At 40.2% G+C, this 27,986-nt stretch overlaps 2 protein-coding genes across 2 annotated transcripts; one reads left to right on the top strand and one right to left on the bottom strand.

Annotated features, from left to right (window-relative positions):
* Positions 1–1,452: 1,452 nt before the first annotated feature.
* Positions 1,453–10,227, bottom strand: LOC117393115 (mitochondrial basic amino acids transporter-like). Its single transcript, XM_033991300.2, has 4 exons — positions 9,865–10,227; positions 4,905–4,948; positions 4,098–4,181; positions 1,453–3,263 (listed from the first exon to the last, which is right to left on the bottom strand). Exons 1-4 carry the CDS (start codon positions 9,890–9,892, stop codon positions 2,472–2,474), a joined length of 948 nt encoding a protein of 315 aa, XP_033847191.1. The 5' UTR covers positions 9,893–10,227; the 3' UTR covers positions 1,453–2,471.
* A 5,463-nt stretch (positions 10,228–15,690) lies between these two features.
* slc25a47a (solute carrier family 25 member 47a) lies at positions 15,691–24,446 on the top strand. The gene is made up of 6 exons (XM_033991037.2): positions 15,691–15,747; positions 17,620–17,663; positions 19,539–19,610; positions 21,164–21,337; positions 21,898–22,156; positions 24,031–24,446. Exons 1-6 carry the CDS (start codon positions 15,711–15,713, stop codon positions 24,342–24,344), a joined length of 900 nt encoding a protein of 299 aa, XP_033846928.1. The 5' UTR covers positions 15,691–15,710; the 3' UTR covers positions 24,345–24,446.
* Positions 24,447–27,986: the final 3,540 nt, after the last annotated feature.

The raw sequence follows: 27,986 nt of genomic DNA, 5'->3' as shown, positions 1-27,986 counted from the left end.
GCGACGGGCAGATTATCAAGAACAGGACCCACAAACAAACTCACAATCAAATCAAATGTATTAAAAAATAAATACATTCAGGTAATGATCCGAGACTCTAACATTCAAAGCCCCATGTTAAAACAAAAGCAGAACAGTCACATGATCGAGCTGCGTGTGGTTGGATGCTCGTGTTCGTTCTGTTCTGTGGGGGGCGCTCACAAACAGAACCGGTGCTTTTGGGGTTAAACTCGGGTTGTTCCGATACGAGGCTCGTTTCGGGTTTGACGAGGCGCCGCTCCATGTTACCGCGGTGTAAATATATTCACCGACGAGACTTTAATGAGTTTGAGTCCATGTTATGACGGTGTCCATGCTCATGTGCATCATCAAAACAGGATTATTATCTCGATTCTGGACTTTTACGATTATTTCTATCCACAGACTGAGTGAGTGTGACGTCACCACAGCTTCAGCTTCAGCTCCACGTGAAGCTCATCGAGGCCGGAGCAGGTACCATAGCAACCAAAGAGCCAATCTGGAGCGAGGCTGTTGAAGCTACACACACCACTGGTTTATCAGGGAGTGGGCGCTTAGCAACGCTGTCAATCAAACCTGTCGCTAAGGCTAACAGGAGCGACATCAGGGAAAGAAGGACCTGATTTGTCTGTTATTAATGTTCATATCTTGATTTACAGACACAATAGTGAAATAAAAACCCCAGGATCATGTAGAGGGTTAATACGAACATTTAAGAGCAAAATAACAAAAAAAAACCAAACCTTTAAATAACAAAAAAAAAAAAATCTAAATAAACTCAAAATAATAATAAAAATAAATAAATAAATAAAATAAAAATAACCAAAAAAATGAACCCGAGGATAAAAAAAAATAAACTCAAAATAACAAAAAAACAAAACAAAAACAAAACTTAAAATAATAATAATAAAAATTAATAAATAAAAAAAAAAAAAACCCAAATAAATAAATTTAAAAAAACTCAAAATAACTAAAAAAACAAACAAACCCCAGGATCATGTAGAGGGTTAATACGAACATTTTCTGGTCTCGGTTCTGGTTCTGTTGGACCTCTGTGCGGCGTTTAAATCCTACTCATCTGATTGGTACCAGTTTGTTCATGTAAATCGGAGCTCCTCGCCGTGTTCGAGGGGAGTTTACGGTGTGCCACAGGGTTCAGTACTTGGTCCGACCCTGTTCACAGTTTACAGTATACGTCTCTGTTGGGTAATATCACAAAACATGGCATTAATCTGCACCGCTCTGACACACGGCCGTTTCAAATCAACGAAACCAGATCAGACAGATGGAGTAAACAGATTCAACTGCTCCGAGTAGAACATAAGGACCAGCTTCAGTTAAAACACTTAAATATCTGAAACATTTACAGCCCGTGAACGAGCTTTTCCACGTTCTGAGGTGAGACGCTGTTACCGCGGCCGGGCGTTAAACCTGCGGCTCCTCGTTATTTAATACTTATGTAAATGAAACGCAAACTGCAAAATCTGAAGTGAGTGATCAGAAGGAGCGTGATCACAAACACACGGGAGGATTTGGCGTTTTATTTTATTTTATTGGCGGTGCTCTGATGCTTGAAAACGCGACGCAGAAACGCAGGGCGGCGTAAACTCCACTCTACAGTCTGATAATAAGCGTGCACATGTGACCACCGCCACCGCTCCCTCCACATGAACTCACTCAAACACGTGCAAAGTTGTGTTTCTACCGATTCACGCGTCTCCGAGTAAAACCGTATCGTCCTGTTGAGTTTAAAGTCTCACATTTTTCAGTAATAAATATCTGAAAATCCATGTCACTGTGAAGGTGGCGTTTGTCGTACCGGGGACGGGCGAGCCTCTGTAAGGAAATATATATTTAACAACACGGAGTCGGAACAACCCGGTTTCCTTTGGGGAGGTCTGAGATGCTACATTTAGTCCTGGCTCATTCATTGGTTCATAAGTTTTAAATCAAACTCGTTCATCTCATAAGGCAGAAAACGTCTCCACATCTGTACAAGATAAAATGAACTGTCATATTTACACACACAGTTAAAATACTGATGTTTACAGTACAGGGCATCCCGTCCAGTCCAGGTGTGTTTGAAATGAATGGAACAAATATCTGAGGTTGAAACTATATCAATGGAGGTCAACAGGGGGCAGCACCTGTGATTCTGGAAGAAAAATCCTCTTCACGTTTCAGTTTATAAACCAGAGACCACAACACAATTATTAAAATAGATGCATTTATAACACAAGTTTCAGATGAGTATTAAAAATAAAAGTTTGTGTTTCATTGTCTGGAGTTACAGCCGTTACTTTAAACTCCCCTAGAAGAGCCCGCCCCCTGTTGGTCTCCATGAGGTACTGCAGAGACATGAAAACACTGCTGAATAAATAGTTTTGTTGGAGTAAAAACGCTGGGAATGCCTCAGGTCTCAGTAAAGTGCAGAGTGGAAGGGGGCGTGTCCATCACAGGCTGCTGGGCTGGATCTGAGAGGACGGGGCTTGTTGCACGGGAGGGGGCGCGGCCTGCGCGAGGGGGGCGGGCTCACAGTCTTTGGGACACTCCTCCCCTCCGCGCGCGTACATCAGCACCAGCGTTACGGTGGCGAAGGTGGCGGCGTTGACAGGAAATGCTCTGAGCAGCGTGGAGGTGAGTCCTCGCGTGAACACCATGTAGCCCTCCCTCTGCACGCTCTGCCGTACGCAGTCCGCGATACCGCTGTACCGCCTGTCCCCGCCCACGCCGTCTGCCTGCAGACGCGACTTTATCACATCCACCGGGTACGTGGAGAGCCACGAGGCGATGCCCGCCATGCCCCCCGCCAACAGCAGCTTGGGGATCATGTAGGGGTCCTCGGGCTCGCAGCCGAGCCCCCGCGTCAGCACGTCGTAGGCCCAGAAGTACACGCCGAACCCGGGCGTCTCCCGGAGCAGCGTGGTGACCATGCCGCGGTTCACGCCCCTCAGGCCCTCGCGCTGGTAGATCCGGCTCAGACAGTCCAGAGAGTTCTTGTACAGCTTCTTGGTGGACGACTTCTTCATCCCGGTGCCCTGCATCTGCATGCGCGTCTTGGCCAGCTCCATGGGGCAGCAGATCACGCACTGAATGGCGCCCGCCGCGGCTCCGGCCAGGAACTGGTTAGTGGGCGTGTCCTGACCCAGGTGCCGCATGGCGTTACCCTGGACGCCGAACACGATGGCGTTGATGAACGTGAGGCCCATCATGGGCGAGCCGATGCCTTTGTACAAGCCAAAGACCTGCAGGAGGGGCAGACGGGTGTGTCAGACGGGTGTGTCATGTTTAGAGTCAGTTCAAACACTCTGCTGCTTTAAACGTCCAGACTGAAGCCTCACACACACACACACACACAGGGAGAGTGCAGTGTTAGTGCTGGACCCTAGTGACCTCTGACCTCACTGACACAGGAGAGAATTTAGTCGCCTCGCCCCGGGTCGCCCCGCGTCGTCTCTGTGTCAGGTCCATTTCTCTGTGGATCAGTCACACGTGGCTCAGTGTAGCTCCTCCACACACAGTCACACACACCCCCACACACACACACAGTCACACACACACCGTCACACACACACACAGTCACACACACACCGTCACACACACACACACACAGTCACACACACACACACACAGTCACACACACGACAAAGTCCTGACCTTAATCTGCAGGTATTTTTTGCAGCAGCCGCCACAGAGACACAGAGAGACACACAGACACACACACACAGAGAGACACACACAGAGACACACACAGAGACACACACACACAGAGAGACACACACAGAGACACACACAGAGACACACAGACACACACACACAGAGACACACACACAGAGACACACACACACAGAGAGACACACACACAGAGTCCCAGACTACAGAACAGCGCCCTCTGTATTAAATACCAGGGAGGTCGTTTTCAGTGTCGGCTTAAACTGTTAAAGACTCGACAGGAGACACAGGAGTTTTTCTGTGGGTCGTGTTATTTGTTTTTTGTTGACATTGATCAGCTGAAGTCGTTTTAAATGTGCTACAGAAATAAAGTTGAATGGAGTGAAGACATTTAGACGTGTACATACTGACTCCTGACGGACGATGGACTGGAAGCAGTGGAAGGTTCCTCGATACAAAGGTCTGTCCACACTCTGGACCTGGAGACGGACCTGGAACAAACACGACCAGCGAGGTCCAACGTCACACAAATATGACTCTTGTGAGGTTTAAATCGAGTTATAACGACGTCACCTCCTCGAAAACAGACCTGGAGTCGTGTCTTTGTCTTTTTACACCAGTTTATGGATCAAAATGAGAGATCGACTGAACCGATATCTGATCCATATATTTGATACCAGTATTGAGACTCCATCGACCGATTAATCGACTCGGCAACTATATTTTCTTTCCTTTATTCTTTATTTATCAGGGACTGTGTACAAATTCATTAATCTAACAAAAGAAAATGTGCAGACACTGGACAGGTGAATGCACAGAAAAAAAAACACATTTCAACACGATTACATAAAAAAACTAACAGTTCATCATTGACATTAGCAGGAAAATACAATAAACGTCCCCCATGTCCGATACAGTACGTTTCCTACAGCCCAAACTAATTTAAAAAAACAATTATGTGCAGGTTTTTACAGAGAAACAGAACAAATTAACTAGACTGATGTGATTATCTAAAATGTACTTAAGATTATTCAAATGTACAGACAGTTTCAGAGTCAGGAGCCGATTCTCTGATGGTCTGAAAAGAAAAGGCCGAGTGGATAAGGAGTTTGAAGAAAGTTTAATAAATGTTTTTAACGTAGGTGGAGCTGCTTCATTAAGAAATAATAAAATCAAAAGACCCACGGCTCAAATACAGATTTAAAAACATTTACCTTCACTGTGTCGAACGGATGCCCGACCAGGACTCCAGCAGCTCCTGAAAACACGACACACACGAACAGATTATTACATGTACAAGTTTATAAATGAACTTTTATGTAACAAAACTATGACTTAATAATGACCAAATGTTTTTCAACACTGGACATTTTGTAATCACGATGTTGAACACACAATGAAACTTCCCCATTGTGGGACATTTCATTCATTCATTTTTTTCATTCATTCATTCTTTTTTTTATTTTTTTTTATTAGTTTTTATATTTATTTATTTTATTTTTTTGTATTTATTTTATTTATATTTATTTTATTTATTATATTTTTTATTTGTTTTATATTTATTTATTTTATTTTTATATTTTTATTTTTGTTTTTATATTTATTTTATTTTGTATTTATTTATTTATTTTATTTTATATTTATTTTATTTTTATATTTTTATATTTTTGTTTTTATTTATTTATTTTATTTTGTATTTATTTATTTATTTTATTTTTATTTTGTATTTATTTTATTTTTTTATTTTTGTTTTTATATTTTATTTTTATTTATTTATTTTATTTTTATATATATATATTTTTGTTTTTATATTTATTTATTTATTTTATTTTTATTTTATTTTTATTTTTTGTATCCATTTCGAGCTCATGTATCAGGTACACTTTAAGCACATTTCATAAACTTGCACAAACATATAAAGTGTCTTATCTTCTGTATGTCACTGATTCATCCCTAGTTTTAAAAATATATATATATATTAAAATGTTTCTTAGTTCATTCATCTGCACAATAGTTATAACAGATTTATAAAGTGTTAAGACGCATTACTGAAGTGTGGGGAGCGTAAACAAAACACTAATCCCTCTATAATCTGTCATGTGACCTGTTTGTAAGACACGAGCCAATCAGGACGCAGCCCCAGGTGTAAACCAGGAAGTGAATGGACACAAGTGTTGACTGACCTCACTGACCTCACTGACCTCACGACCCCAGAGCCACAGGCCGAGCGAAAATCAAAGAAGAGAAAACTGAACTTTACAGACACAACAGTGAAATAAAAACCCCAGGATCATGTAGAGCGAGTCAAAACGAACATTAAACACCAAAATCAACAGTTTTTCAATGTAAAGTGAACTGGAGCCAGAGTCGATGGAGCAGGAAGTGCGCACATGATCACTTCCTGTTTGTAACGCGGCGGTTAGCAGGTTAGCTACGTCCATTTATGTTTACGGTCGAGACATAAAGTTCTAGCACTGAGAAATAACAAAGACCAAACAAAACGAGGTCAAACCGGAATTTCACCTTCTAAAAACAAGCGCCGCCAGAAAAGTTACGTAGTGAGGCTTTAACGTGAAGTTTGTAGGAGTTTTTGAATCCCGAGGTAAAGTCCACTCACAGGAAAAATGCAGGTTTTTCTCTGGACCGATACGATACTTGATCCAGCTAATGTTTCAGTATCATATAATCGGATGTAATGAGTCCATTTACAAACGGATTTTGATCTAGAAATGTTTCATGTTGTAACTTTTATTCGTACACAGCGGTTCTGTAGTTTTGCGAATAAATAAATAACAGTTACACAATTGAATCTCTTGCGTAATAAGTTCACTGTAAGAAAAAAAGGAGTGATTTTTATCCCTGCACTGAGGTCAGTTCATGTTGTAGATTCTTAAAGTCAAAGTATCGGTATCAAAACAGAAAAAGCCAGATCCCTGAAGGTGAAGGTAGAAATGATTAATGCCGTACTGTGGGACAAACAAAGCAAGAACATCTCCACGACGACGATCAGGTGACGGAGCCTTTACCAGAAACGTTACACAACTTTAACACAAGCCAAAAAAAACAATAAAACAATCACACTCAGATTTCAGATTTAAACTCGTATGAATCATCTTCCTGTTTCTTCATCATCTGCTTGTCACCACGGAGATGGATAAGATTAATGCCATACTGCGGAACATTCTAGGAAAAACAATAACATCTACATATGACAGAAAAGTTACGTAATAGGCCTTTAACTTAAGCACCAACATCAAACTCAGGGAGAGGATTCATACGAGTTCAATCAAAAATCTGTTTCTTCATCTTCCGCTCATCTCCATGGAGACAAGTTCAATGCCACACTGTGGAACATTCCAGGCAAAGTACTGACATCTCCATAGATAAACAGGTGACACAGAAGTTACGTAATAGACCTTTAACTCAAGCAGTAAGGTCCCAGACGTATTTTGAACATAAACCGGGGCATGTGTTCCCTCTGAGCTCTCGAAGGCTCGTCTCCGCTGTCAGACGCTCCGAGGCCTGTGATTGGTCGAGCTCGGGGTGTGTACGGATCAGGTGCTAAAGCTAAAGCTACAGAACATGTCCCAATGGAAACAGCTCCGGTTTCACTGTGTTTATAAAGGGCGTTAGCGTTAGCATTAGCAGTGTTTACAAGTTTGATATAAGAAGAGTCGCCGCGTGTTAAGTGAAATATTACAAAAAAAACTGTTTCAGGTTTTTAAATTTTCTTTAACTTTATGTTGACAATAAAACAATACCTTAACCTTAAAGTTATAGTGCGGAACTTTACAAAAACATGTTTAACTGAGCCTTGTCCTGCTCGTTTCTATGGAAATGTTGTATAATATTCCACAGTATAACATTAAACTTATCTGTCTGCATGGAGATGTTCCACAGTATTGTTTTAACTTTTTGTTTCCATGGAGTCAAGCAGGTCATGTGCCACCAGAAAGTTACACACTGTAGCTTTAATTTAGAGTAAAGTCACGTGTTGATTTTACAACAGAGAGAAAAAGGAAAAAAATAAAATAAAAATACAAAAACTAAAAGGAAAATCTGAATCAGACACATTTTATTATTTTTACAAAAGTTCACTTTGTAAACTTTACGATAACTTTACGTAAATTTGGTCTGTTCCACATTCTGTTTATTTAAATGGACAGAGCTAAATTATATTGTATTTATTTTAATGTAATATACAACACAACATAATTTAAAAGGAGATTTGACATAAGTGACGACCACAGATTTAAGTCGTTTAGAGAAAAACTTCAGGACTTAAACATTAGATGAGACAGAATTTAGCACAAACTTAATATTTCATCAATTTGAGTCAATTCTGTTTGTCAGGAAAATATGGTACAAATCGATACTAAAACTAATATCAAAAGTGCTCATTTTTCACAGATAGATGATAAAAAAGTCCTTGAATCTGAACAAGTATAAAACACAAACACACACACCGACACCTACACACACACACACACACACACACACACACACACACACACACACACACGGGCCGCCGCTTTAACCCCGTCACTGCTGCTCCAGAACACCACCCTCCGCCTCTACAGTGTGTTTTTATTCTCCTCGTGGGATCAGAATCTTAACGTGTTTTAATTTTGTGACACATGTTTCGTCGTCACGGTGCAGCTGGTGTGTGTTAAAAAAAGGACGTTTCTCTGAAGTGATTCGTTCTTCTACAGAAACGGTTGCATCAGTTTCACCAGGAAATTATGTTTTTATTTAGATTCACCAGACTCAGCACAACCACAAAACTGAGTCTGCGGCCCGTTTCAGGAGCGTGCGGCCCGTTTCAGGAGCGTGCGGCCCGTTTCAGGAGCGTGCGGCCCGTTTCAGGAGCGTGCGGCCCGTTTCAGGAGCGTGCGGCCCGTTTCAGGAGTGTGCGTCTAGACTGCTAGTTTAGGTCACAACAAATGGGACAGATATAAGACTCAGGCCTCAGACTGACGGAGCTGAAACGGGCGTAGGCGTGAGTTTCATTTTGAGTTGTTCAGAGACTTGGAGGGGGGGCTGGGCAGGGCGGAGAGCAGGAGGAGAAGCACTCAGATATTTGGTTTATATTTTGTATTGTTGATCAGTGGTGGAAAGTAACAAAATAAAAGTAAAGTACTGTACTTAAGGAAATATTTTAAGTATCTGTACTTACTCAAGTACATTTTACAGTGTGTACTTTTTACTTTTACTTGAGTACATTTGAGAGCAGTATCTGTACTTTCTACTCCACTACATTTTTGAACTGGACTGAAAAGTAAAAGTATTTTTCATGATTGTGTTGGACCTGCTGAAAAGTCTGAGGGTTTATTTTTAAACCTAAAATATACAAATAAAAACAAAAAAAAACAAACAATCGATTCAGTTTTTTCTGTGACAAAATTCAGCTCAAATCTTTATCAAAATCCCCAAATTTGAATCTTTAAAGACTCAAAATCTGCACCAACTTTTGACTCTTTAAGTACATTTTTACACAGGTACTTTAATACTTTTACTTAAGTCGATTTTTTCATGTGATACTTTTACTTGAGTATTTTTTTGCTGTGGTATTTGTACTTTTACTTGAGTACTTCTTCCATTCTTGTTGCTGTTGGACTTTTTTTTTACTCTTTGTCCCGTTTTGACCCGGGTCACTCTGTGTTTAGTCCTGACCTCATTACAGCTCACACTTGTTTTGTATTTTCCAGGTCAGGGGCTAGTCCTGAATTACAAAAAAAAAAAAAAAACAACACACAAAACTTTAATCCTGGTTCAGGGCTGGTCCAAAATTTCACTTTTACTTTTGATTTCCCCAAAGCGTCTCATCTTTGCATCACTATCCCAAATTTAACTCAACTGAACAACAACTAAACAAAAATACCTGTCTGTATATAAGTCTCTGTGTTTAATATATTGCACTAAAGTTGTTTTTGTGTTAATTTGTGTTTGGTTTGTCTGTGGCGCGTGGTCAGGATTAAACAAAGCAGCACTGGGTTAATCATGAGCCAGAATTGCATCACTTTTTAACGCTCTAGTCTTCAGTGTTTTGGTTTCAGTTTTGCACAATCAAAAGGGCAAATCATGAGACGTTACTAAAACAAAAACCATAAAGATCTGAGCATGCGCACAAAAACTTTCATTCAAATTACAGACAGATTTATGGATCAAACTCACCTCCAATGCAGCCAGCGAGAAAATCCATCCTCCTCTTCCTCACAGCGCGGTGTCAATGAAAAACAGAGATAAACTGTCCCTGTAAAATCTTATAAACTTATTTGAGAGCCGTAAACCCCCGGGCACGCGCACAAACCCGTCTGTTGAATGATCTCGTGAACTTAATGACACCGTAACCTAGCAACAATTACACTACAGCAGCTAGCACCGGCTAAAGCCACGAGAACGAGCTAAAAGCGCGGAAAAACTCCACAAAACCCGTCCTCCCGCCGGACTGTGGCGTCGTTCTGTTAAAATTAAACTGATAAAACTTCAGGATCAGGTCCACGCGGCCGGACAAACCCGCTGTTTGCTGAATGTCGAGACCCGTCCCGCTGTCAGCGCCAAGGAGCTTTATTTCTGTAGCAGACAAGCTAACGTGCGCGAGGAGGAGCGCGAGGAGGAGCGTGAGGAGGAGCGTAAGGACGAGCGTAAAGAGGAGCGTAAGGACGCTAGAGGAACACGTGACACGGGGACGCGCGCAGCCAGGCCGCCATCTTAGGACTGTACAACTTAGACTGTTTTTGTTTGTTTTTTTAGAGATATAGAAGGTTTTTGTTTGTTTTGCTGTTAGGGATATAGAAGGAGGTTTTGGGGGATATGGAAGTTTTTTAAGCGACATAGAAGTTTTCTTTGGTTTGTTTTTAGAGATATAGAAGTTTGTTTTTTTAGGAATATACAAATTTTTTGTTTTATTGTTTGAGTTTTTTTTTTTTTTATAGAGATAGAGGTTTTTTTTTAGGGATATAGAAAGGTGTTTTTGTTTTGTTTTTTAGGGATGTAGAAGGTTTTTTTTAGGGATATAGATGTTTGTTTTTTTTAGAGATATAGAGGTTTTTTTTAGGTATATATAATTTTTTGTTTTGCTTTGTTTTTAGGGATATAGAAGGTTTTTTTTTAGGAATATACAAGTTTTTTTGTTTTGTTATTTGGGATATAGGTTTTTTATGGATATAGAAAGGTGTTTTTGTTTTGTTTTTATGGATATAGAAATTTGTTTTTTTTAGGGATATAGAAGTTTTTGGGGGATATAGAAGTTAGTTTTTTGGGGTTTTTTTTGGAGATATAGATGTTTTTATGGTTATAGAAGGTTTTCTTTTAGGGATATAGAAGTTTTGGGTTTTTTTAAGCGATATAGAAGTTTTTTTAGGTATATATAATTTTTTGTTTTGTTTTGTTTTTAGGGATATAGAAGGGTTTCGTTTTGGGGTTTTTTTTTGTTTTTTTTATAATAATAAAGGTTTACAACATTTGTGGAAAGTACAAAAGTTCCACAATTATTAGTCAGAACAGACAAAGTATTACATATGAATGCAGGCGAGGAAAAGATTAAATTAAATTAAATGAATAAGTACATAATAATTCCAAATGGTAAGAAAGGATAATAATAAATTATATAATCACATATATACATCTGTGCACAATACTAGAGTTTGTTCATAAGATTTAGATCATCTGTTACATTTTTAAGTTTTATAGCATCTTTCTTTTCCATAAAACTCACAGGTACTAAAGTAAAAGTACTTATACAGAGCCCTGGCCAATCAGAGCAGATGATACTGAGACGTGTGAGTTTGTGGTTTTATAAAGGAGCAGAGACGTGTGCTGATCTCAGTATTTATATGATTTAATTCACATGATTTAGATGGATTTTATTACACTTACACGGCTATAACTTCAGTTACGTACAAATGTAAGAACTGCTTTGGAAATCTACTCAAAAATTTGAAATATCCAGAAAAATGTGTCGGTTACAGTAAAGTGAGTGTTTGTAATGACGTTCCACCTGTTGTTCCACGTGTAGGTGGAGTAAAGACAAACAGGACAAAGATAAGGTCTGTTACATAACGGCGAGGTGGAGGCTCCTGTTCTGTTTGGGTCAAGCTCCAAAGAACGGCAGACGTCAGAAAATGTTTATAGTTTTGAAGAAAGATAAGAGATAGGATGGAGAATGGCGTAATATGGACTCTGTGAAATCTATGGGGAAAATGAATGGAAAATGTACTTCCGGGGTCGAAAACTAAATACACTTCCATCGAGTGGCATTATTTTAGGTGCCATTTTGAACAGAGGTTGTAACTCAGATTTTCTCTTCCTGCAGACCCAGGCACACAGTCCTCTGCACACAGCCTAAACATGGCCCCTGGGACGTGTGCACTCTAGTGTTTTAACCCTCTGGTCCCAGGGCTTACCGGCGCCAGGGGCGGAGTTCTAAACCAATCAGAGCCCGGGATTCACACCGACACCCCCCACGCACCCCAGCGCCGCTCCTGATTGGCCGCAGAAGGACGGGCTCCCCACAGAACAGAGCGTCACCGCAGCCTCGTGATGTTTTGCTTTGGGTTCCTGTCACTGAGGTTAAATAATCCAGATCAGATGTCACTTACTCTGAGGCTCAAGGCCGAAAGATGGAAGTGAAAGAGACAAGAGACGGAGTGTGGATCCAGTTATGAGCAGGATTAAGTCATGGATCGTGCTTTTACTGCTGTGGGTCTGGTCTACCACCTGTTTATCTGCACCAAGTTAGGCCTGTTTTTAACTACAATGTCCCACAGTGTGGCATTAACACTGTCTCCCTGGGAAAAAGCAGATGTGTCCACCAGGACAAGAAAACCTGTCTAGTCTAGTAGTAGTAGTGTCTGTAGGAGCAGGACTTTTGCTTTAGCGTAAATGGCCTGACCACATCAGGCCTGAGGACGAGGCTCCGTCTGTGTCAGAGCGACAGCCTCAGGGACATGAGAAAGGACGAGTCCATCAGCCCGTCCACAGGAGACACCTGTGTGTCCTCTCTGCTCGTCCACAGGAGACACCTGTGTGCGGCTCTACCTCTGCTCCAGGTTCACAGCCGTGGACACGTGGACAAGCCCAGGACACTTCAGTGACCCTCAGGGGCCCAACTTATTATTAGTGATGTGGCCTTGACATTTACACACAAGCAGTAGTCTCACTCCTACTACTACTACTACTACTACTACTACTACTACTACTACTACTACTGCTCTACTACTACTACTATTACTATCAATTCATTTTATTTTTGTAACGCCCAAAATCACAACAACAGTTGTCTCGAAGGGCGTTCATGTTTTGGTTGATGGGGGAAACCGGAGTACCCAGAGGAAACCCATCCAGACACGAGGAGAAACATGAAAAACTCCACACAGAAAGGCCTGGGCGACCCGGGGATCAACCAAACACACAAAAACACAACAACACACAAAAACACAACAACACACAAAAACACAACAACACACAAAAACAAAACAACACACAAAAACACAACAACACACAAAAACACACAACACACAAAAACACAACAACACACAAAAACACAACAACACACAAAAACACAACAACACACAAAAACACAACAACACACAAAAACAAAACAACACACAAAAACACAACAACACACAAAAACACAACAACACACAAAAACACAACAACACACAAAAACAAAACAACACACAAAAACACAACAACACACAAAAACACAACAACACACAAAAACACAACAACACACAAAAACACAACAACACACAAAAACACAACAACACACAAAAACACAACAACACACAAAAACACAACAACACACAAAAACACAACAACACACAAAAACACAACAACACAACAACAACACACACAACAACACACACAACCACAACAACACAACCACAACACCATAACACAACACACACAAAAACACAACAACACACAAAAACAAACAACACATAAAAACAAAACAACACACAAAAACACAACAACACACAAAAACACAACAACACACAAAAACAAAACAACACACAAAAACACAACAACACACAAAAACACACAACACACAAAAACACACAACACACAAAAACACAACAACACACAAAAACACAACAACACACAAAAACACACAACACACAAAAACACAACAACACACAAAAACACAACAACACACAAAAACACACAACACACAAAAACACAACAACACACAAAAACACAACAACACACAAAAACAAAACAACACACAAAAACAAAACAACACACAAAAACACAACAACACACAAAAACACACAACACACAAAAACACAACAACACACAAAAACACAACAACACACAAAAACACACAACACACAAAAACACAACAACACACAAAAACACAACAACACACAAAAACACACAACACACAAAAACACAACAACACACAAAAACACAACAACACACAAAAACAAAACAACACACAAAAACACAACACACAAAAACACACAACACACAAAAACACAACAACACACAAAAACACACAACACACAAAAACACAACAACACACAAAAACACAACAACACACAAAAACACACAACACACAAAAACACAACAACACACAAAAACACAACAACACACAAAAACACACAACACACAAAAACACAACAACACACAAAAACACAACAACACACAAAAACAAAACAACACACAAAAACAAAACAACACACAAAAACACAACAACACACAAAAACACACAACACACAAAAACACAACAACACACAAAAACACAACAACACACAAAAACACACAACACACAAAAACACAACAACACACAAAAACACAACAACACACAAAAACACACAACACACAAAAACACAACAACACACAAAAACACACAACACACAAAAACACAACAACACACAAAAACACACAACACACAAAAACACAACACACAAAAAAAAACAAAAAACAAAAAAAAAAAAACAAAACAAAAAACAAAAACACACAAAAAAACAAACACACAAAAAAAAACAGGAAAAGCAAACAACAAGAAAATCAGACACTACTACTACTACTGCTACTACTACTACTACTACTACTACTACTACTATTACGAGTGGGAAAAGCTGACATCAGTATCATGGCTCATATTTCTCACACAATCAAAGTGGATTGACCCTCTGTTGATGCCGTAGTTCATTGTTTTACGTCACATCATTTCATAATTTTGTATCATGTTTTACAAGAAACTTTTCATGTGTTTATTCAAATATCTTTTGGGATATTTTCTCCTCTTTGGAGCATAGAAACAATCTCAGTATTCACTCTTTTAATTATAATGATGTAAAAACTGGAGAAATACTAGAGGACAAATCAAAGACTTTACATTGAACAATATCATCTGTATAATTCCTCAGTCGTCCAGGTCTGATCATCACAAAAGAGAAATAAAATCTATTTTATCAACTGTTTTTGACCCTGTGGCACAGTATTTATATAGACTAACTGCTCAAATGTGACGTCTTGAATGTTTTATAAGTTTGTATGGTTTGATTACTTATTAAATAAATAAATAAACAAACAAACAAACAAATAAATAAATAAATAAAAAGAAAGACAGAAACGCACGTTATTTCGTGGAACCCGCACGTGATTTCAGGATAGTGTCACGTGACACTGCCGTATATAGGTTATAGATTATGTATATTATGAACATGTTTATTTGACAAAAGACGCAAAGGATGGAACGTAAATAAATAAATAAATAAATAAATAAATAAATAAATAAATAAATAAATAAATAAATAAATAAATAAATAAATAAATAAATAAATAAATAAAATGAAACTAGTTTAAAAATAGTTTACCAATTATCAATAAGGCATCTTTTTTATTATTTTTTTTTATTTACATTGATCACGTGTGACGGTAGGACGCACCTGACGTCACTCCGTTACGCACACGACGTCACGCTCCTGACGCTCCTGACGCAGCTCGTCTCTGGAGCAGGAGGTTCACTCCCTCAGACCGTCCCTCCTCACAGACCTGCTCCAAACAACATGCATCTGGTGGACTTTGTGTCCGGCTCTTTCGCAGGTAAATCTACACAACACAACTCACCTTTTTCACCTTTAATAACACTTTAATAACAGAGTAATAACAGTTTAATAACAGCGTTTACAGCGCGGTGAGATTTAAGTCTATGACAGTGACAGCAGGGGGAGGTTGTGTAACAGCGTCAGATGCTTTTAACACTAATATTTAGGATTAAAAACGTTTAAATGTGCCTTTTTAACATTAACACGATCATCGCTTGTTGTTGGTTGTTGTAGTTTAGGTTTTTATCACTAAACAGGAGACAGAGTGGGACAGTGAATTATATCAGCAAAAACACGACCTGGAATCAGATCAACACAAAACATGATCTGAACAGACAAAAATCAACACAAAAACATGTTTATACTGATAAAAATGCAGTTTAGTGACACGAGGTTTGAAGCTGGACTAAAGGGAAAAGGGGATGTGTGAGGTAATAGAGTCTCAGGTATGTGGAGGAGGAGCAGGAGCAGGAGGAGGCACAGAGGGAGCAGGAGGAGGAGAGCAGAAGGGACAGAGTCACAGGAAAGACAACACAAAAACTCTAAATATATTATAATAAACTTAGACTCTCAGTTATGTGGAGGAGGAGGAGACCAGGAGGCACAGAGGGAGGAGGAGAGAAAAGACCATGAGCAGGAGGAGGAGGAGGAGCAGGAGGAGAGCAGAAGGCAGAGAGTCACAGGAAATATAACACAAAACACTAACTGTATGATAATAAAGTTAGACTCTTAGGTATGTGGTGTTCAGCTGGAGGAGGAGGAGCAGACCAGGAGGAGGAGGAGGAGGAGGAGGAGGAGGAGACCTGGAGGAGGAGGAGGAGGAGGAGGATTATTCAAGTAAAGTTACTATAAAAGTTTGAAAAAGATATAATTTGACTTGAAAAAGAGGCGTGTGGTGAATGTGTTTGTCGTTTAAAACATTTATATAAACCTGTAAAAAAGTAAATAAATATTCATCATGAAACTAAAACTACAAAAGTCTCTGGTGTTTCACATTAAGTTTAAACATTTGACTTGACTCTGATCTGTTCTGATGTTTCCTCGTCACACACAGACCTGGAGCTGTGTTTTGTTTCATTCTCACATGTTTAACACACAAACCTGCAGATTTAGACTGAAAACACTCTGTTCCACCTTGTGATGTCATCATGTGGTGATACAGGAAGTGCTCCACTGTGTTTTTAAACTCCACACACCTTCATTTATAGAATCATTTGGATCATTTCAGTCCTGGAGTTGTCTCTTATCTCGACTGAACTAAAGGTAAAAGGAGCTGTTCACTTGAAAAACTACCACTTGATGACATCACAAGGTGGAACAGAGTGTTTTGATCTTTGTAGATGTAACAGACTAATAATAAAGTGACTCAAACATGTGTGAATGAAACAAAACACAACTCTAGGTCTGTTTTTGAGGAGGAACAGCGTTAGAACATGGATTAAAGATACAAGAGTCAGTTTTGTGTGATATCGAGCTGTGTTTTTATCGTCATCGTGGTATCGGGATCGGTATCGAGTATTGAAATTTGACTCTCGTGGCTCATTCCCATCGTCCTTACACACATGCACATGCACATCTTTCACTCTATACTCTACAGATCAAACCAGTGCATGTTCCACAGTGGGAGGAATTCCAGCCAGTTGTAGCGGGAATGAGGGAATATATTCTGGAATAATGGTGATTTATCCCCAGAGTTCCCAGAATCCATGCCAAGCCGCATGGGAGTGTGGACAAAAACAGGTGACCCTGTGTTCGTCCACTCTCTGCGCGTGTCTCTGGGGTAAGTGGGTGAATGTTTTTTTAGCTCATGTAGACGCAGACGCAGAGCCGGCCGTGGCGTGAGCTGACGTCTCGTTTTGTTTCTTCTCAGGAGCCTGTGGGATGGCGGTCGGATACCCGCTCGACACCGTGAAGGTACCGGAATGGAAAACTGTGGTTACTATGGTTACTAACAAAGAAATGTGCAGTTTTACACACGTGAGCTGTTTGGCTTTTGGAGAAACTATTTTAATGAATGTCACGATTAAAGCTGCACCATTTAACTTAATAATAATAATAACAACAATAACAATAATAATAATAACAATGATAATAATAATAACAATGATAATAATAATAATAATAACAACAATAATAATAATAATAATAATAATAATAATAATAATAATAATAATAATAATAACAATAACAATAATAATAATAATAATAATAATAACAATAATAATAACAATAATAACAATAATAATAATAACAATAATAATAATAATAATAATAATACATTTTATTTATAAGTCATTCTGGTGAAGGGTCCGTCACCTGCTTGTCTAATAAAAATGTTCTTGTTTTACCCATAATGTTCCATAGTGCAGTAAAGCTCATTCATTAAATTACACCTTCACCAGAGGACACTTAATGCTAATGCTAATGCTAATGCTAACTTCTATTAAAACGTTAAACGTAACAACAAAATTAAACAACCCAACTATTTCAGTCAGTGGTGTTTTATTTATTTATCTCTAAACCATGGACTGTTTATATAAATGGACATAGCTAACCTGCTAGCCGCCACGCTAAATCAGTGGTGTGGGCGGAAAGCGGCGTTACCTTCAACAGCCTGGCTCCTGATTGGCTCTTTGGTTGCTAATGCTAACTTCTATTAAAACGTTAAATGTAAAATAACAGCAAGATTGAACGATCCAATTATTGATCATTCATGCACATTATTTCCGTCAGTGGCGTTTTTTAAATATTCATTAGGCTCAGACGTTAGCATTAGCATTAGCATTAGCATTGACTCATAAAAACACAACAATCCTCCAGTGAAGTTTTCCTCACATTTATAAAGTGTTTAACATGTGGTCAGTGACATCGACCTGCAGCTCTCTGTCCACTGTCTGACCTTAACCCCCTGACCTCTGACCTCTGACCCCTGACCCATGCGCAGCTTCCTGTCCACTGCCTGATCCGTCTATATTTACAGATTTTAATGCAAACTTGTAGACATTAGAATAGAGATCATTTTTGTTTGATATATGCGTTGATAACCAGAAGAAAAAAGCTAAAATTATAAAAAATTTAAATTAAATAATCACAAAAAAAGAGTTAAATCTGCGATACCTGAAGGAGGAAGCAGAGATTTAAACATGTCCCAGTGTTTCCCTTTAACACGGGAGACTACGCCACACGGTCTCACTTTATTCTGCAGTGACATCAGGCTGGGGGGATACTGCGTGTGTGTCTGTGGAGGAATGTTCAGCAGTTGCCACGGTGACGCGACGCACACGCCGGCAAACGCAAACCTGACGTTTTTAGATTGTTTGAAAACTCGAGACAAAATCCCAAAAGCTGCTGAGTGAATGTGTTTCCAAACTGAAACTGAAACGTGAGGCTTTGGCGAGTCTGAAACGTGGATCTGTGTTTCAGTTTCTTCCTGTGTTCATGTTTCAGTGGATCTGTGTTTTTAAGTTTCTTCCTGTGTTCATGTTTCAGTGGATCTGTGTTTTTAAGTTTCTTCCTGTGTTCATGTTTCAGTGGATCTGTGTTTTTAAGTTTCTTCCTGTGTTCATGTTTCAGTGGATCTGTGTTTTTAAGTTTCTTCCTGTGTTCATGTTTCAGTGGATCTGTGTTTTTAAGTTTCTTCCTGAGTTCATGTTTCAGTGGATCTGTGTTTTTAAGTTTCTTCCTGTGTTCATGTTTCAGTGGATCTGTGTTTTTAAGTTTCTTCCTGTGTTCATGTTTCAGTGGATCTGTGTTTTTCAGCTTCAGTTCATGTTTCTGTGTGTTTTTCAGGTGCGGCTTCAGACACAGAAACAGTTCACTGGGATCTGGCAGTGTGCGACCACAACCTTTTTAAAGGAGGGGGTGAGTCAGAGGAGGGGTCAGGGGGAGGGGTCAGGGGAGAGGGGAGGGGGGAGGGGTCAAGGGAGGGGTCAGGGGAGGGGTCAAATAACTGTTTAAAGCTCCACTATGGAACTTTTGGTGGAGGTTCCGCACCCTTTGCTTGTCTCCTTGGAGATGTTCAAGACGAGACAAGAACTAGACCGGGACTGGATCAGGACTAAACCTGGACTAAACCAGGACTAAACTAGGATGAAACCAGGACTAAACCAGGACTAAACTAGGACTAAACCAGGACTAAACCAGGACCAAACCAGGACTAAACCAGGACTAAACCAGGACTAAACCAGGACCAAACCAGGACTAAACCAGGACTAAACCAGGACTAAACCAGGACCAAACCAGGACTAAACCAGGACCAAACCAGGACTAAACCAGGACCAAACCAGGACTAAACCAGGACTAAACCAGGACCAAACCAGGACTAAACCAGGACCAAACCAGGACTAAACCAGGACTAAACCAGGACCAAACCAGGACTAAACCAGGACCAAACCAGGACCAAACCAGGACTAAACCAGGACCAAACCAGGACTAAACCAGGACTAAACCAGGACTAAACCAGGACTAAACCAGGTCTAAACTAGGACTAAACCAGGACTAAACCAGGTCTAAACTAGGACCAAACCAGGACTAAACCAGGACTAGACCAGGGGTGAGTCTCGGGGGGAGGTTCCAGGATGTTCTGTGTCTAAACTTGTCACACTTGTTTAGAGTTTCACTGTAAAAACATCCAGAGTGACACGTCTGTGGATCATTTCTGTGTCAGAGATGAGAACTATAAAGACACAAGCACAGGAGTTAGAACAACTGTCCATGTGTAATTAAGTATGAATTAAGTATGAAAATGTCACTATAAACCATAATATTGAAACTATTTTATGTCACAGACACAATAAACATAGACTTTTGTGTCATTAAAAACATGTCTGAAGAGGTTTTGAGTCATCTAGAGATCTCTCCTAGGCCCTATTCAAACCCTCCTTACAGTCAGCAGTACGAGTTTGTACGAGGCTCCGCCCACAAGTCGACATCACCCACGCTCCACACGACAATCCTCCATAAAAACACAAAAACATGACACAAACTGTGCACTATGACGCGACAAACCTGGTGTGATGTGCAGGAGTTTCATTCGTGCGATGCAGCTGATTGTGATCGTGCTCTGAAGGGGGAGGGGCTTAGCACAGAGAGCAAAGAGAGGAGGAGACTCAGAGCAAAACTGAAACTTATAAAACATGTTAATATGTTGTTTTTGGGTGAATTTAACATTTTAAAAACAATAAAAGGAAACAGAGATTTGAATATGTTACAGACTAAACCAGGACTAGACCAGGACTAGACCAGGACTAGACCAGGACTAGACCAGGACTAAACCAGTACTAGACCAGGACTAAACCAGGACTAGACCAGGACTAAACCAAATCTACATATAAACTCAAACTGGGTCCATTCTAATATTTAAAGTTGTGATTCGTCAGTGTAGGCTCCATTTTGAGGACTTCCTCTCGTTGCAGGTGTCTGGGTTTTTTAAAGGGATGGCTCTGCCCGTCACCACCATCGCTATGACGTCATCCGTGACATTCGGCGTCTACAGGAACTTTCTGCACTGCCTGAGCCAACTGAGAGGGGGCGGAGCCAACACCAGGCTGGACGTGGCGCTGGCGGGGATGGCAGGAGGCATCGCACAGGTAAACACACAAACACACAAACACACAGACAGACAAACACACAAACACACAGACAGACAAACAAACAAACAGACACACAAACAAACAGACACACACACAGTGACAGTGGGTGAGTCGTGTTGTGGAACAGTTCGTGTAAATATAAATGTTTGTATGTATAAATTCAGTGATTATTTTCACAGTTGTTTAGTGAAATGATCTGAGCTTCTTCAGCTCATTCACACGTGTGTTTGTTTTTACTGGTGTTTATTAAAGTGCATCGTCCCTTTTCAATAAATAAATAAATAAATAAATAAATAAACTGTCGTCCTAAATGACTCAGACTCCCATCTCTTTCCCTCCCTCCCTCTTTCTCTCTCTCTCTCGCCTTCTCTTTCCTTCCTCCTCTCTCTCCCTCCCTCCCTCCCTCCTCCTCTCCCTCCCTCCTCCTCTCCCTCCCTCTGTCTCCCTCCCTCTCTCCGTCCCTCCTCCTTCTCCCTCCTTCCATCCTCATCTCTTTCCTTCCCTCCTCTCCCTCCTTCCTCCTTTCTCTCTCTCTCTGTCCTCCCCCCCTCCCTCAGACGTCCGTCATGGCGCCGGGTGACCTGGTGAAGGTTCGTCTTCAGTGTCAGACTGAGTCCAAACGTGGGGGTCCGGTCCGTCCCAGATACCGGGGTCCTGTCCACTGTCTGGTCAGTATCATGAGGGAGGAGGGGGTCAGGGGCCTGTACAGGGGGGCCCTGCCCTTAATGCTCCGGGACGGACCCTCCTACGCCACGTACTTCACCGTTTACTCGTCCATCTGCGACGCCATGACCCACACGGACAAGACCAGACCAGGTATGACACCGACTGACCTCTGACCTCTGACCTCTGACCTCGGACCTCTGCTGTGTCCTGCAGGTTGAGCTTTAATCCATGTTCTACTCCTCAAAATCAGACCTGGAGTTGTGTTTTGTTTCATTCTCACATGTTTGACTCACACTTTTTTTATTAGTCTGTCACATCTACAAAGATCAAAACGCGACGTTCCACCTTGTGATGTCATCAAGTGGTAGTTTCCACGTTAACTCCTCCTTTTACCTTTAGTTCAGTCGAGATAAGAGACAACTCCAGGACTGAAATGATCCAAATGATTCTATAAATGAAGGTGTGTGGAGTTTAAAAACACAGAGGAGCACTTCCTGTATCACCACATGATGACATCACAAGGTGGAACGGGACTAGACCGGGACTGAGCTAGAGATTTTTTATCATGTTATAGTTATTTTCTTGTCTTTCACCATCTCGAAGTTGTTTTTGGAGTGATTCCAGCATCTTTAATTGCTTATTTTCAATTTGCAAACACTCTGTTCCACCTTGTGATGTCATCATGTGGTGATACAGGAAGTGCTCCACTGTGTTTTTAAACTCCACACATCTTCATTTATAGAATCATTTGGAACATTTCAGTCCTGGAGTTGCCACTTATCTCGACTGAACTAAAGGTAAAAGGAGCTGAAAACTACCACTTGATGACATCACAAGGTGGAACGTCGCATTTTGATCTTTGTAGATGTTACAGACGAATAATAAAGTGTTAAACATGTGTGAATGAAACAAAAACACAACTCCAGGTCTGATTTTGACATGGATTAAAGTTCACAGTCCATTTTGTGTCATGTAGAAGCTTTAATCACAAAAACATTCGACTGAAACTAGAATGAAATAAAAGTCGTGTTTTGTTTCTCAAGACGATTTATCTCATCGGAAATCAGTCTGAGATTTCACTGTGTGTGGCCAGATTGGAATGAACCCAAACTGGCTCTGGGGGCGTGTCCTCGTGTGTGTGGGCGTGTCCTCGTGTAGGGGGCGTGTCCTCGTGTGGGGGGCGTGTCCTCGTGTGTGTGGGCGTGTCCTCGTGTGTGTGGGCGTGTCCTCGTGGGACAGTGTTATCTGTGAACGAGGCGAATCAAACCTGGACAAGATCTGAAATGAAACCAGTGAAAATCAAGAATCAAAACTGACCTGATGAAGATTTATATTGTCGCTTAAGTCGTTTTAAGAAACAGATATAAAAGTTTACACTGTGACGATTCCTGCTCTGTCTCAGATGACATCACAACATTATCGACCAATGAAATTCAAAGACGATGTCACACAAAAACTGAACTTTACTCCACAGCAAAAGCAAAAGTTAAATCAGTGAACTGGAGAAATGTGTAAAAATAAACCCTCAGACTTTTCAGCAGGTCTCACACTAGAAGAAAAATATTTGTACTTTTCAGTTCTGTTCAAAAACGTAGTGGAGAAAGTACAGATACTGCTCTCAAAAGTAAAAAGTATCCACAAAAGTATGGATAATAGTTAGCATGTAGCTGGTTAGTATGTAGTAATTCACACATAGCTGTTAGCACTATGGTTAGCACATAGCTATTGTCACGTAGCTGGTTAGCATGTAGCTGGTTAGCACATAGCTGTTGGTGCATAGCTGTTAGCACGCAGTTTGTTAGCATGTAGCTGTTAGCACAAAGCTGAATATGGTGCGATTCCAACTCCCACAGATGAACACGGCTGTTGTGTCCTTGAGCAAGACACTTACCCCCCTCCCCCCCAGTGTGTGTGCGTGCATGTGTCTGTGTTTGTGTGTGTGTGTTTGTGTGTGGTTCCTTGACGTAAAGTGCTGTATAAAACCGTGACCTTTCACCTTTCTGATGTGACCTGCGTTCTTTCAGGCTGGGGCGTGGTCATGCTGGCGGGGGGCGTGGCCGGCGCCGCGGCCTGGGCGGTCGGGACCCCCATGGACGTGATCAAAGCTCGGATCCAGATGGACGGAGCCAGAGACGTGAAGCAGTACCGCGGCCTGCTCCACTGCATCACCCAGACCGTCCACACAGAGGGCGCTAGAGTGTTCTACCGCAGCCTGTGGATCAACTGTCTGCGAGCGTTTCCCTCCAACATGGTGGTGTTCATGACCTATGAACTCCTGACCGACTTCCTGCGGGTGAGGACGGAGACGGAGGACATGCCGTACGTGGTGATGGACTAAACCGACACGCGCACAGTTAAGTTTTCTGATTTACATGAAAACAAACTAAACATTTTATCTTATCAATGGTGAAAGTCCTCAAAATGGCGGCTATAAACAGGAAGCTGAAACAGTGGCGTCGTCATGGTGACATATCTAACTGAACTTTATTTACATGCGAGCTAAGGTCATGTTTTTGGCTCATAACAGGGAAATTTCAGTGTTGCAGCAGTAAAGTTGAGTTCTAAATAATTAATAATGTAAAAAGTCTAATTTAAACCAAAACTAAACAAGTTTTACTGAAATACTTTTAGATTTTAAAGTATAAACTACTCGGGTGAGGTTTCTCCCAAATGTTTTCTGACAATTTATCCAAGCGTGTGGAAGGAAACACGGAAAGAGTTATTCAAAATGAAATTCTATCTTATGAACGGTGAAAGTCCTCAAAATGGCGGCTATAAACAGGAAGCTGAAACAGTTGCGTCGTCATGGTGACATATCAAACTGAATTTTATTTACGTGCTAAAGTCATGTATTTTAGCTCATAAGGAAATTTCAGCGTGTTTTTAATCATTTATAATTTAAAAACTCAGATTTGAACCAAAACTAAATGTGTTTTACTTAAAAACTTTTAGATTTTAAAGTATAAACGACCGGGGTGACGTTTCTCCCAAATGTTTTCTGACAATTTATCCAAAAGAAACACTTGAAGAGTTATTCAAAACAAAATAATCTCTTATGAACGGTGAAAGTCCTCAAAATGGCGGCTACAGGGGCTGAAACGGCTGCGTCGTCATGGTGACATCTCTAACCGAACTTTATTTACATGTACATTTTCTTATTTATCCACACTTGTTGCCAGGACAATAAACAAAACAAAAATATTCCCTAATATAAATGGTACAGATGAGTGAGATTCAGTTTCCACATTTTAACTTATTATCTTATTTTATTTTATATTTTTATTGCCATTTTACTGCTGTTTTTTTGGCTCTTTTTGTCCAGTTCAAATTTAAAAACATGGGGGAAAAGTCCTCAAAATGGCGGCTGTAAACAGAAGCGGAAACCCATGAATAGATCGAATAATGTTTTGTTTTTTGTTTTGTTTTTTTTAAATTTTAGGATGGGATAAGAGATTCCAGTAATGTTTAGATAAAATTCCTTCAAAAATTCTTGATGATTAAAAAAAAATAGGCCTAAAACCAAAAATAAATGTATTTCGCTAAAAAAATCTAAAATTATGTCTTGGCCTTATGAGTAAAAAATGAACTCCCTCGTGTTGATTTATCCCAGTTTTGATTTGATTTTAACTTCTCAAATATGTTTCTATATCAAAACCATCAAAACACAAGACGATGCTTTTAATAATTCACATTTTACTGAAGAAATAGTGAATATCTCAGTTCGTGTCGTGCTCCGTGTTTGAAAGTTTCTGGTCGTAAAGGGACAAATGTGACTCTTGTGTTTGAGAATAATCCTGCAGCTGCCGCGATGTCTTCCATTCACCACACGGGGGCGTCAGAGGACTGTTCACACCGCTGAGGTTTTGTGTGGGACTTTATTCAGACGCACTAAAACTGTCCGTGTGCTGCCGTAGACGATATTCCACAAAAACGACTTGAATTTTGTGATTTTAAACGGGGACGTGTCGATATCGATGTGTTTATGTTTAAATCTGCTCTGCCAATCATCGTTTACTCACTGTCGGAGTCAGTCGAGTCAAAAAAAAAGATTGTATTGTCCTGCATTAGAGGCTTGAGCGCTCAGGAAATTGCCGTTTTCACCTACCCCCTATCCCCGCCCACAAATGTCAACGAGCCAAATCAGACACGTTTGTTCTTCTGTTTGTTCCCTTCATAATTTAAAGTGGATTTTTGTGAAGAAGTAATGGATCGTAGTCATTTTAGGTTTAAAATGATGGATTTCAGCGTTGAACCTGGAATGAGTCATGTGATGCTCATTCTGCTTTCTGATTGGATAATAATCATCTTGAACCAAAACAACAAATTTTAGCAAACACTGTCCAGCGTGTCCAGTGTTTTTGTAGTTAAGAATAAACTCAGCATTACTAGGGATGCACTGATACTGGAAAATGAGCTGGATCGGTATCGGTTCAGTCGATATCGGATCTGTCGATATCCTGGTTTGGTCTTTATCCGGATGTAAAAACTTTATTTACAGTCTGATTTTCCACCAAAACGTCTCAAAAGGTTGAAACTAGTGCTGTCCTTTCACTGTTATCAGTTAGTATCGGTATGGGCAGTTTCCTAAAGTATCAATATCGGTATCAGCAGATTCTTAAAGTATCGATATCGGTATCAGAACTGAAAAAGCTGGATCGGTGCTTCCTTTTTCATTATTATCTGTAAAAGTTGTATCTGATGTGAACATGTTTATCTTGTATTTATTACTAGGGATGCACTGATACTGGATAATGAGCCCGATCGGTATCGGTTCAGTCGATATCGGATGAGTCGATATCCAGGCTGGGCTGTAATCGGACGTAATGACTTTATTTACAGGCTCATTTTGCACCAAGACGCTTCATAAAGTTGAAACTAGCGCCGTCCCTTCACTAGTATTGGTCAGTTTCGTATCGACAGCTTCCTAAAATATCGATATCGGTATTAACAGATTCTTAAAGTATCGATATCAGTATCAGAGCTGAAAAAGCTGGATCGGTGCTTCCTTTTTCATTATTATCTGACGTGAACATGTTTATCTTGTATTTTCTTTGTATCTTGGACACAGTGACGTCACTTTATGAAATATAAAATCTAAAAAATGTTCCATACTGGGGCTTTAACCCAAAGGGCAGTTAAACAGGAGGAGGTGTGGTCAGCAGCAGGTCATTTAAACTGAATATAGATGAATGTAAATGTGTTTATCTGTTTATGTCAAATATTAAATCTTCCTCGAGTGTTTGGTTCGGGCCTTTTCTGTAAACGCTGCACTGAAACAAATCTACTTCACCATAATATCTTTGCGTTTAGTTTAATGTTTGTTTCTCTTGCATTTATAAAAAACATAAATATATTTAAAAGTGCAATTTTCTGCCGTTGAAAGAGAGAAATGTGTCATATGTTACGTCGTTTTACTGAAGCGCACAAATGGTCAAAGCCACTCAAACGTACTGTCGCTTTGTTAAAGGAGCACTGCGTAACTTTTCTGCTCGTCTCCGTTTAGATGTTGCCGCGTAGCTCTGGAATATTCCACCGTACGGCTTTACGCACATCATCACTAGCATTTATTTGACTACAAACCCGAAATTACCTTCAAAAACCTTCGTTCTGACTGTAAGCCGGCTCGCCTTTCCACAGATCTGACCTGTATCTTGACCCGGTGGTGTCACTTGCTTGTCTCCGTGGCTACAGAAAAGTTACATGATGCTCCTTTTGCTATGTGCCTTGTCGTTCCTGCTGCGTGTACAGTTTTATGTGGTAATTACATGTATTTAAATGTGAACTACTGAGACCTGGGACTGGATCTAATCTGTAATAAACATGATTATATTTATTTAACAGATTTAACTCATTTATTCATGTGTTTTATCAGATTTTAAGTTTATATATTTATGTACTGTCACTTTAAAAGGTCTTTGCTGTGTTTGTGTCAAATGTGTAAAGTGGTGCTCCCTCTGGAAAAACAAACTGAGAATTTAAA

The sequence above is a fragment of the Periophthalmus magnuspinnatus genome, chromosome 24 (assembly GCF_009829125.3).
Source record: "Periophthalmus magnuspinnatus isolate fPerMag1 chromosome 24, fPerMag1.2.pri, whole genome shotgun sequence".
In the NCBI taxonomy this organism is placed as follows: Eukaryota; Metazoa; Chordata; class Actinopteri; order Gobiiformes; family Gobiidae; genus Periophthalmus; species Periophthalmus magnuspinnatus.
Note: the sequence above shows the minus strand (reverse complement) of the source record. Positions and strands in the feature narration are given on the sequence as shown.